At 35.9% G+C, this 12,418-nt stretch overlaps 2 protein-coding genes across 4 annotated transcripts in view; both read right to left on the bottom strand.

Moving 5' to 3' along the window:
• The window catches only part of MINPP1 (multiple inositol-polyphosphate phosphatase 1), a 51,675-nt gene that overhangs the window by 25,926 nt on the left and 13,331 nt on the right, over positions 1 to 12,418 (bottom strand). For 2 of the 3 annotated variants that reach the window (XM_011990288.1, XM_011990290.1), the window contains exon 4: positions 8,793 to 8,926. The exons of the other annotated variant lie outside the window; for it this stretch is intronic. In XM_011990288.1, the coding sequence (XP_011845678.1) occupies positions 8,793 to 8,926 (134 nt within the window). The remainder of the gene's footprint in view (positions 1 to 8,792; positions 8,927 to 12,418) is intronic. 3 annotated transcript variants of the gene reach the window in all.
• LOC105546954 (cell growth regulator with RING finger domain protein 1-like) lies at positions 4,972 to 6,141 on the bottom strand. The gene is made up of 2 exons (XM_011990287.1): positions 5,664 to 6,141; positions 4,972 to 5,545 (listed from the first exon to the last, which is right to left on the bottom strand). The coding sequence occupies exons 1-2, from the start codon at positions 6,083 to 6,085 to the stop codon at positions 4,972 to 4,974; spliced, it is 996 nt and encodes a 331-aa protein (XP_011845677.1). The 5' UTR covers positions 6,086 to 6,141.

Here is a 12,418-nt window from a genome sequence, read left to right as displayed (position 1 = left end):
GTTGAGTATTCCTTACCCAAAATGTTCAGGACCATAAATCTTTTGGATTTCAAATTTTCTCAGATTTTGAAATATTTACATATATATAATCTTGAGGATGGGACCCAAGTCTAAACATGAAATTCATTTATGTTCCATATACACCTTTCACACATAGCATGAAGGTTATTTTATACATATTTTAAAGAATTTTGTGCATAAAACAAAGTTTCAACTACAACCCATCACATGAGGTCAGATGTGGAATTTTCAAGTTGCCGCATCATGTCTGCACTCAGAAAGTTTTGGATTTTGGAGCATTTCGAATTTTCAAATTAAGGCTAGGCATCATTCTTCATTCCTCTTTTCCAAAGTGAGGAATCTGCAGCATCCATAAAGCTGGACCAGGAGTCAAAACAAATTCAAGCATCTGCCTACTACGTCATATTGCCTCTACACCACAGAACTGCACCTACTGCCACAAGCCATGCATAAAAATTCGCCTCATTATCTTCTCAGTTTATTAAAATACCATCAGCTACTAGCTAACAGAAATGGAGTGCTCAATTAGTTGCATTTTTCCCTCTGTAATTTATTTGTAGCTGAGATAAGCAAATTTTTTTTAAAAAGCAAGATGAACTAAAACATGGTATAGTCATACAAAGGAATATTATTCAGCCATGAAAAAGAATGATACGTGCTACTGCTACATGTACCACATGGAAGAACCTTAAAAACATGATGCTAAATCAAAAAAGCCTGTCACAAAGAACCACATATTGTACCATTCCATTTCTATGAAATGTCCAGAATATACCAATCCATACAGACAGAAAATATATTAGTGGTTGCAGGGGATGGCGGAGTGAGGGTGAATGGAGAGTGACTTCTAAGGCGCAGCATATAGAATTTCTTTTTGAGGTGATGAAAATGTTCTCAAGTTGCAGTAGTGATGGTTGTGCAACTCTGTGAATATACTAAAACACTGAATTGTGCACTTTAAGTAGGTAAACTGTATATGATCCAGGCATCATCTCATCTTGTTGTGCTTTGATTTATTGTGCTTCGTAGATTCTGCATTTTGCCACAAATGGAAGGTTTGTGGCAATCCTGAGTTAAGTAAGGCCATCCGTGTAATTTTTCCAACAGCATGTGCTCACTTTGTGTATCACATTTTAGTAATGTATCATATTTTAGTAATTACCACAATATTTCAAAGTTTATTATTATTACTATTATTATTATATTATCTGTTATGGTGATCTGTGATCAGTGATCTTTGATGTTACTTTTGTAATTGTTTTGGGGTGCCATGAACCCCACCCATATAAGATGGTAAATTTAACTGATAAATGTTGTGTATGTTCTGACTGATCCACTGACCAGCCATTCTCCATCCTCCTCCCTCTCCTCTAGCCTCCCTATTCCCGGAGATACAATACTGAAATTAGGCCAATTAATAATCCTACAATGGCCTCTAAGGGTTCAAATAAAGCAAGACTCACACGTCTCTCACTTTAACTCAAAAGCTAGATATGATTAAGCTTAGTGAGGAAGGCATGTCCTAAGCTGAAATAGGCCAAAAGCTAGGTCTCTTGGGTCAGTTAGCCAAGTTGTGAATGCAAAGCAAACGTTCTTGGAGGAAATTAAAAGTGCTACTCCAGTGAACACATGGATAAGACAGTGGAAGAATGTTATTGCTGATAGGAAGAAAGTTTCAGTAGTCTGGTAGAAGATCCACACAGCTGCAACATTCCCCTTAGCCAAAGCCTAACCCAGAGCAAGGCCCTAACTCTCCTCAATTCTGTAAAAGCTAAGAGGTGACAAAGATGCAGAAGAAAAGTTAGAAGCTGGCAGAGGTTGACTCATGAGGTTTAAGGAAAAAAGTTATCTTCATAACACAAAAATATAAGGTGAAGCAGCAAGTCCTGATGTAGAAACTGCAAGTGATCCAGAAGATCTAGCTAAGATAATTGAAGGTCACTATACTAAGCAGATTTTCAATGTAGACAAAACAGCCTTGTTTTGGAAGAAGATACCATCTAGAACATCAATGTCTCGCTTCAAAACATACGATGATTCTCTTGTTAGGGGATAATGCAGCTCCTGACTTTAAGTTGAAGCCAATGCTCACTGGTCATTCCAAAAATTCTAGGGCCCATAACAATTACACTAACTCTACTCTGCCTGTGCTCTATAATTGGAACAAAGCCTGGATGACAGCACATCTGTTTTTATATAGCATGGTTTACTGGCTATTTGAAGCCTACTATTGAGACCGCTTGCTCAGAAAGAAAGATTCCTTTCAAAATATTACTGCTCATTGACAATACACTTGGTCATTCAAGAGCTCTGATGGAGATGTACAAGGAAATTAATGTTGTTCTCATGTCTGCTAACACAAAATCTATTCTGCATCCCATGGATCAAGTAGTAATTTTTATTTCATTTAAGAAATAAATTTTAAGAAATTTATTATTAAGAAATAAATTTGAGAAATATTTAAGAAATAAATTTCATATAAAAGAGAAATATTACTTATTTAAGAAATAAATGTCATAAGGCTATAGCTGTCATAGATAGTGATTCCTTTAATGGATCTGGGGAATGTAAACTGGAAACCTCCCAGAAAGGTTTCACCACTCTAGATGCCATTAAGAATATTTGTAATTCATGGGAGGAGGTCAAAACATCAACATTAACAGGAGTTTGGAAGAGGCTGATTCCAACCCTCATGGATGATAGGAAGTAGCTGCAGATGTGGTGGAAATAGCAAGAAAATTACAAATGGTGCCCAAAGACATGACTGAATTACTGCAATATTATGATAAAACTTGAATACATGAGGAGTTGCTTCTTAGGAATGAACAAAGTGGTTTCTTGAGATGAAGTCTACCCGTGGTGTAGATATTATGAATATTGTTGAAATGACAACAAAGGATTGAGAAAGTTGACAAAGCACTGACAGGCTTTGAGAGGACTGACTCCAATTCTGAAATACGTTCTACTGTGGGTAAAATGCTATTAACGAATGCATGAAAGAAAGAGTCAACTGCTGCAGCAAATCTCATTGATATTTTCTTTTGTAATAAATTGCCACAATCACCCCAGCCTTCAGCAACCACCACTCTCATCAGTCAGCAGCCATCAACACCTGAGGCAAGACCCTTTACCGCAAAAAGATTACAACTCTCTGAAGGCTCAGGTGATCATTAGCATTTCCTAGTAATAAAGCATTTTTAAATTAAGGTATGTATGTACTGTTTTTTAAGACAAAGCGCTGTTGCATGCTTATTATACTATAAACATAACTTTTATATGTACCAGGAAACCAAAAAAATTGTGTGACCCCCTTCATTGTGATATTCACTTTTTTGCAGTGGTCTGGAATTGAACTTGCAGTATCTTTGAGACATGCCTGCATATGAATTATTTCTCAAACTGTTTTAAAAAATAATGACCCTATGACACTGTAAAATCCTTAATTTAAAAAATTCAATTATTTTCTAATATATTGCACATCAACTCAGGGAAGTGATCTAATAATTTTAAAACATTTTCAGTAATTATGTCATAAGCATTTTGGTGTTGCCTTGTAAAAAAAAATTTACTAATTCAGAAAAATGGAGTCTTCTTTAAAAAAATTTTTTTCACTTTTACCAAAAAATTATTTCATTCCATTTTTTAAATACTTCTGTTAAATACTCAGATTAAGTTTTACTGAAGCATAACTAACAATTTTAATTAGAGAGTTAGATATCTTAACAAATGTATACAGCTGTGTGCGTAATCACCACAATCCAGTTTGGGAAAACTTGGACCACCTAAAAAGTTCTCTATGCTCAGCTGGGTGCAGCGGCTCATGCCTGTAATCCCAACACTTTGGGAGACCAACGGGAGAGGACTACTTGAGCCCAGAAGTTTGAAACTAGCCTGGCAACACAGCAACACCCCACCTCAAAAAAATTTTTGTTTTTTAATTTAAAAGGTTCCCTGTGCCCATCCCTGCTCCTACCTCCAGACCCAGGCCACCAACGATTTGCTTTTGTCTTCAAAGTTTTGTGCTTTTTAGAAATTTCAAACAAACAGAATCATTCAATATATAGTCTTATGTATCTGGTCTCTCTCATTTGGCATGTTTCTGAAGTCATCCATTTGGCTGACTATCGGTAGTTCATTCTTTTTTAATTGCTGAGTGGTATTCCATCATATGTATGTACCACATGTTTATCCATCTATCAGCTGATGGGCACTTGAGCTGTTTATAGCTATCATGTTTTTAGCTATCACAAATAACACTGCTGTAACCATTGACATGAGTCTATGTATAGACACATATATTCATTTCTATTTGGTAGATACTTAGGAATAAATTTGCTTAGTCGTATAGATACATGTTTGACTTTTTTTTTTAATATATCTTGTATTTATGATTTAAGAACGAGTATTTAAAAACTATGACCTGTATTTAACTATAAGGGAGATTAGAAACCAAACAGATGGATATTTATAAAAACTGGTATTTCAGGAAAAGATTTAAAGAAGCTCATTCCAACTCCTTTGTATAAACTAGGGAACACACAACTACTTTAAGAAGAATTAAGTTTTTTCTTAATTGCTCTCCAGATTACATCAAAGGTAAAACATTTAGTGATCTTAAGGCTTTAACTTCCTCAAATTTTCAATGGATTGCCTTTCAGAATGATTTTTCTAATTAACGTGAGAGGAAATCTAGCTAATAAAAGGCCAAACTCTTAGATTCTTTTCAAGAGTTGAATGAATGTTTATGTATCAACACAGATGGATTTCAGTAGTCACTCACTAAGCAGAAAGGAATAATTAATTTTTATCATCCATGTACCATACAAATATGAAGTTAAAATAGAATTTTCATTGATGGCCAATACTGTAGATTCCATGTTACAATGAATTCCAAGATCATCAATTTCTGCATCTTTAGTAGAAAGTGTAATTTTCAGTGTTACAATGTCTTCAAAGAGTCTTCAGTTTGTCTTTATCTTGCTCTTTTTGACTGCAAAGTGCAAAAGATTCCTGAACAAACTGCCTGCACATTGGGCACTGCTGAAAATACTTCACGCAGCCATCACACAGGCAGGTGTGTATGCATGGTAAGAGCACCCAGTTCACAGTCCCATTCTGGCAAACAACACAGTCCTTGCTGTTCTCCGATGGCTCAACTTCACTTTTAGAGAGTCTCACCTTTTCCAACAAACTTCTGTCTGTGTTTTTTTCTTCTGAAGAGGAATAGTTGGAGGGAGTGAAACTATTATTTGCAGACATGAAAAGTTGCTTAAGATCATGAAATTGACCTCGAGCCAAGAGTAAATATTGATAAAATATTCTGCAGGATAGTTTATAAGTCCTATCAGGAATATGAATCACTGACGCCATGGAAATAATATCATAAATTTCCCGGTCATCCTCATCAGCTAAGGTCAATAGCGCTACCAATGGATAGCGAGATGTGGGCACTGTGCCAAAGTCTTCAATTTTATTATCTCTTGGTAACCAGCAATATATTTCTTCTTTGCTATCCTTTTTAATACTTTTTGAAAATGTAAAGGCAAATTGCCACTATAACCATAAGAACAAAAATATACCAAAAATGATCAATAAGTTAGCAACACTTTCAGTGCTGATGGGTATATCTGATAAAATGATACAAATACTGTTCCTGATAGAGATATTCACTATACAGAGCATCTTCTAATGCTTGGGGAGTGCTTATTCTGAAGCAATAAACATGCTTCTGCAGAGCTTCATATAATTTTTGAACACTGCACCCCCAGTAGCATGTAAGGAGACTATCTTCAAGGCAATCTGTTGTCAAGGTTATGCCAGTTGTAATTGAAGCTGAAGATGGATTAGTGATCTCTAAGCCAAAAGGATTCTTGACTTGTCTCATTTGCTTTTTGAAAACTCTTGTGCTGAACTGGGTCTCTTCTGAAGTTCTCAGAATTACTGGAACATCCCAACCAAACCATCCCAATACCAGACCGGTAGTCACAACGAAGCAGGTAAAGACCACCGCGATATAGAAAAGCGGTGAGTATTCATAAAGCATTACCAGAAACACCGCAGCCATCAGGGTCTTTCGCTCTGGATAGAGCCAGGCTCAAGCCGCGTAGCCCAGCCCAGCCCAGTCCGACATGTTTGACTTTTTACGAAACTGCAAAACTTTTCCCAAGGGGCTATACAATTTTATATTCCTAGCAGCAATGTATGAGGTTTCTAGTTTCATCACATCTCACCAACACTTAAGACAATCTCTTTTTTATTTTAGCTAATTTAGAGGATTCATTAGTGGTATTTCACTGTGGCTTCAATATCTAACGACAGTGAACAACCCTTCATGTGCTTGTTTGCCATCCATACATCTTCTTTAGTGAAATCTGTTCAAATCTTCTGCCCTTCTAAAAACTGGTTGTTTTGGTATAAGTTCTAATTGTCTGCATATTCTGGATTCAATCCTTAATCATGTATGTTTTGCAAACACTTTCTTCAAATATTTGGCTTGGTCTTCTCATTTTCTGAATAGTGTCTTTTGAAGTAAAAGGTTTTAAATTCTGACGTTCATTTTAATCAACTTTTTTTTTTTTTTTTTTTTGAGTTTTGCTCTGTTACCCAGGCTGGAGTGCAGTGGTGCGATCTTGGCTCACTGTAACCTCCGCCTCCAGGGTTCAAGCGATTCTCCTGCCTCGGCCTCCAAAGTAGCTGGGACTACAGGCGTGCAACACCATGCCTGGCTAATTTTTGTATTTTTTTGTAGAGACGGGGTTTCGCCACGTTGGCTAGGCTGGTCTCGATCTCCTGGCCTCAGGTGATCTGCCGGCCCAGCCTCAGCCTCCCAAACGCCGATTACAGGAATGAGGCACCACGCCCAGACCATTTTATGAACTTCTGTTAGCAGATCACACTTTTGGTGTTACATCTAAGAAATTCTTGCCTAATCCAAGGTCATGAAGATTTACCCCTAGGTTTTCCTGAGAGATTTATAATTTTAGTTCTTATATTTAGGTCACTGCCCCTGTATTTTCTTTAAGAAATTTTATAGTTTTATATATTACTTTAAATAATCTGTTTTTGTGTACAGTGTGAAGGGTCTAGGTGCCATTTTTTGACAAGATGTATATCCAATTGTTTCAGTACCATTTGTTGAAAATACTACCCTTTTCCCCAATGTATTAGCTTGGCATCTTTGTCAAAAATCAATTTACCATATATATCTGAGTTTATTTCTTGATTCTATTTTATCCTATTGATCTATTAATATTTGACTATTAATATAGCTTTATATAAGTTCTGAAGTCTGGTGCTTTAAGTCCCTATGTTCCTTCTCAAAATTATTTTAGCTCTTCTAGGTCCTTTAAATTTCTGCATATATTTTAGAATTAGTTTCTCAATTTCTATAAAAAAAAGTACTGAGATTTTTGATAGAGAATCTACAGGTTACTAATTTGGGTTTTCCAATCCATAAAAATTATATATATTTCCTTTATTTGGGTCATTTTTCTGAAATGTTTTGTAGTTTTCAGTATACAGAAACACTTATTTTAAAACACCAATGATAAACTTCTTAAAGCGCTAAATTGAAGATAAAATAAAATAGCAAACATTATTTTAAAATCTTCCAAACACAGTTTTAAGTTTATCATACCTCATATCCAAAAGCAAGACAAGCAATGAACAAATAATAAAGATATATTATCTCATAAAGTCTGAGGGTTATAAACCATTCATAAAATTGAGCAGGAAAAAAGTTAACTCCTATTTCAAAGGTATTTGCCTTGAATGAAATCGCCACACAACTTTTTGGTAGCAGAAACTAAATACTCAATTTGGTTTTTCTTCCTGAACTCCCAACAAACTCAAGAAATTTCCACAAACTAGAGTCATATCCACAAACAAAATATATTTTTGTAAATAAAATGTAGTACTGGAAACACAATGAAACACACCATCTCTAGTTTTTTTTCTATCTCAATTTTTAGAGCATGATTTTTGTCTCCAATTTTAAGTGTATAAGCCTTCATTGAAGCAAATCTGACAAATAAAATGGAATTGAGGTTCTATCAAAGGTTCAAGTCTTGAAAATTATTTTTAATTGATTATAAATATTAACAAAAGTTTTTCTCTTTCAAACTGAAAACATTTTGCACATTCATAGCAGGAGTCACATAGAGTTCACAATTACACTATTTATAAAATAGCTAAAGATAGGAACTATCTAAATGCCCACCGACAAGAGTACATGGCATAAATTATGGTGTATTCACATTATTGAATATTGTACTATAGTGAAAATGAACTACAGCTATATGCAATAATATGTTGAATATTAAAAACATAAAGTTGAGAGGGGGAAACAAAGCATGTCCAAAAGACAATAAGCAGTATGATTCCAAGAAAAACTAAATATATTATTTGGGCAGCAATACATTAATAATATAAACCATTTTAAAGAGGCGAAGGAATGACAAATACAAAATTCCAAAGAGTAGTTTCTGGAGAAAGGGAAGAGCAAGAGGAGGCAGGAAAACGGAACAGTTGAGGAACACATAAGTAAACAAATCCAAGTTATTATTAATATTGTAGTTCTTGGGTAGAGTGGAAGGTTTCGTATGTTTTATAACTTACACATGTTATCTAATTCTTTTGTATCATATTACATTAAAAAATATTTTTTAAAACACAAGCAAAAACTATTTTTTAAAATTACTCATTATAAAAAATTTTCCAGAAGTTTAATAGTAAACTCAAAATATACTTCAAAGTTTTTAGAAAGTTCTTACCTTTGTTTCTGTGCAACTGCTTTGTCCAAATGCTGAAAGATATCCTGAAACAAGGTGCAGCTGGATCGACTGTTAATAGTATACCCATATCCTCTTTTCCAATATTGTTTCAGATCATTTAAATACTCTAATACCTAAAAAAAATTCAAAAATAATTTCTAATATATTTTCAAAAACATAACAGATTCCCTGATTTAATAATGATTCTCTAAGAAATGGTTATAGTGTTTAATTACCATTCTGCACAAAATATAGTATTTATGTCATGTCAAGGACACATTTAGAAGAAAGAATAAAGAAGAAGAATATTCATTAAAACACAGAAGATAACAACAGTGGATGAGAAATGTTTAAGAATTTTGAGAAGGTAGAAGTCAAATAGAAAATGAGTTACTTTGGTTCATGTATCATTGGTGAAAAAAATAATAATAAAAGTGTACCAAGGATATGGGGAAATGGGTACTGTCGGGAGGAATGTATATTGGTGTAGACATTCAAGAGGGCAAACTGGCAAAATCCATGAAAACACACATACTCTATGACCCATTTAATTCCATTTCTTATAAAGTGATATTCACAGAGGAACACCAGCGAGAATGTACAAGAATGACTTACAGTGGCACTACTTATAGATGCCAAAAAATCCAACTAAATTCCAACAGTCGGTAGATGGTTAAATAAACTATGGTATACACATACTACAGAATACTTTGCAGTTATCAAAAAGTTCTGTATTATAGATCTCTATGTACTGACATGGAAGAGCTCCAAGACACAATGTTGAATAAGAGTCCGTTAAAAATAATACATACCCTATAATACCATTTATTATCCCCCCCACACACACACACACATTATACCCTTTATATTTCTAAGAATGATACAGATTATACAAGTATAGAAAACAGTTTGAAACTTAGCTATCACTGATTACAGTGATTAATCTCTGCTGCAAGGTCTGGAATCGAGAGCTGGTAATTAGCCTTTATCTGAGGGTTAAATTTTGCACTTACATATCATTTGATCATTTGCTTATGTAGAAGTGGAGAACTAAAACCTTTATCTAGAACTAAAACCTGTAGCTAAAACCACAACTAGAGGACTAAAATATGTAACCCAAAAGAGGTTCAAGACGACTGCAATAGTCACGAACCTTTCTTCCCAAAAGAGCTCCTAGAGAAACTAAGTTCAAGTCATAGTAAGTTTTAAGAGCAGGGGTGGGTCAGTGCCATATGTAAAAACAAAATAAAAAATACATTAAAGGGGTGAGGAGGAGCTGCTTGCTACACTAGCATTGCTGCCTGCAATCTAGACTAGCATAGCACAATGGCAAGTTGTGTCCCTTCCAAAGGCAGAAGTGTAGATATTTATTAATGAAGAAAAGGAGAATAGCTGAGGGTAAAACGATGAATAAGTGGTTTATAAAGGAAATGAAATATTACATGAACGCCTTGAACGAGGCTCCGAGCAAAAGGTGACACTGTCTCTTAGCTCAACTGACAGATGCATGAAACGGTGAAGCTATATATTTGCCAAAATCACTCCTGGTTTTGGAACCTGACAGGATTGAAAGGAAGCTGGCAAACCTGAGTGGCCTCGCCCTGGAAGACATTCATATAAGATGATGGACTGGACTAATTATTAATGACTGTGTATACTCTTTTGATGTAAGGTATCCCTCTTTGAAAACCAGGGGCTGACCTGTGGTGTTATGATATGTATATATTGGCTTTCATCCACACTTTCTGGTTTGTAACTCCCATATCCCTTGTTGAAGTCTTTTGGTATAATACTGGGTGTGTGAGGCCTCAGGGGCAGGCCTCAGGAAACAGAATCTCTCTCCTGCCTCCCTTTCCACAGTGCAGAGGCAGAACTCTCATCTTCCTGCCTTTCTGGGGGTCTTAAGATCCTGCCCTGAAAGGGTCCTGCCTCATATCCTGGGGGGAAGGAATACTTCCATAAAAACCCAAGAGGACTGGATTTGGAGAGCTTACAGAAAGCTGAACATGTGGAACTTCCTGGAGGGTGGCATGCCCAGGGAAGACATGGAAGCTCCACGCCCCTTCCCCCATAACTCGCCCTACTCATCTCTTCATCTGTATCCTTTGTAACATCCTTTATAATAAATCAGCAAACATGTTTCCTTGAGTTCTGTGAGCTGCTACAGCATATTAACTGAACCCAAAGAAGATGTCATGGGAACGCCAACTTGAAGCCAGTTGAGCAGAAGAGTACCAATGGGGCACCTGGGGACTGAGCCCTCAACCTGTGGGATCTAACACTACCTCCAGGTAGACAGTGTCAGAACCGAACTGGAGGACACCCAGCTGGTGTCTCCTGCTTGGTGTGCAGGGGAAAGGCTCCCACACATTTGGTCACAGAAGTCTTCTGTGTTGATGATTGTGGTGGTGGTGTGAGAGCGGAGGAAAAACACGGCTTTAGAGAGTCTGTCCTTACCCAAAGGCAATTAAATCAAGAAGTTAGCAAAGAGACATAAACACTTAAGAAATTTAAAAAGGAATTAAAAGGAATTAGATAAAAGTCTGTTCAATCTATTCAAGAAATAAAATCTATTAGAAATAAAAAGGAGGCAACTGAGATTTTTAAAACTCTCACGTGCTTACTATTAAAACTTTATATTATAAAAAAAAAAAAAAAGGCCCAGTGCGGTGGCTCACACCTGTAATCCCAGCACTTTGGGAGGCCGAGGCAAGTGGATCCCTTGAGGTCAGGAGTTAGAGACCAGCCTGGCCAATGTGGCAAAACCCCTTCTATACTAAAAATACAAAAATTAGCCAGGTGTGGTGGTGGGTGCCTGTGGTCCCAGCTACTCAGGAGGCTGAAGCATGAGAATCAACAATTCTACCACAGACATACACCTTCAGAAACAGGTATACCTGTACCCCAACAAACATATACATAATGTTCATAGCAACAAGGTTCATAACAGCCCCAAACTAAAAACAATGTCTACCAAAAAGATAATGAATTAACTGTAAAATATTCATATAATGGAATACTATATAGTAATGAAAAATAAAAACTGTAGCTATATGCAATCTCATATTTTTCAATTTAAAAACTTTATTAAAATTGTAATTTACATACACGTGACTTAAATATACAGGTTGATGATTTTTGACAAATATAAACACCTGTATAACCCACCCCCGCCGTGTTAATACAATGACTTAATCACCCCCAAGAAGTTACCTCATGCCCCTTTGCTTCAATCTCCTCTAATACTCTGCTACAAGTATATGTTTTACAGAATCCTGAGAAATGTCTGTGACCTCATAATTCACAATCCATTTGAGAAGAGGTACATTTTCCTGAAATTTGTGAACCTTTTCATAACACAACAGGTCAAGATCATTTAAAATTCCTCCCAGTTCAAATTCCTGCCTTCTAAGTAGCAATCTATAAATGGGAAGCTTTTTTTTTTAAACTTGTGTCATGGGGGTATGTCGTATGGATTATTTCATTACCCAGGTATTAATCCTAGTGCCCATTAGTTATTTTTCCTGATCCTCTCCCTCCTCCCATCCTCTGCCCTCTGAAAGGCCCCAGTGTATGTTGTTCCCCTCTATCTGTCCATGCGTTCTCACCATTTAGCTCCCAAATAA

This window comes from Mandrillus leucophaeus, unplaced genomic scaffold, assembly GCF_000951045.1.
Source record: "Mandrillus leucophaeus isolate KB7577 unplaced genomic scaffold, Mleu.le_1.0 Scaffold376, whole genome shotgun sequence".
Classification (NCBI taxonomy): domain Eukaryota; kingdom Metazoa; phylum Chordata; class Mammalia; order Primates; family Cercopithecidae; genus Mandrillus; species Mandrillus leucophaeus.
The sequence above is the reverse complement of the archived record's forward strand: the minus strand, read 5'-3'. Positions and strand labels throughout refer to the sequence as shown.

Bases quoted from the DNA above. Each gene is read 5' to 3' on its own strand.
- LOC105546954 (XM_011990287.1), bottom strand. From the start codon at position 6,085: ATGGCTGCGGTGTTTCTGGTAATGCTTTATGAATACTCACCGCTTTTC. The intron at 5,546-5,663 runs GTATCATTTTAT...ATTTTCAAAAAG, and splicing joins CTCTATCAGGAACAGTATTT to TATTAAAAAGGATAGCAAAG.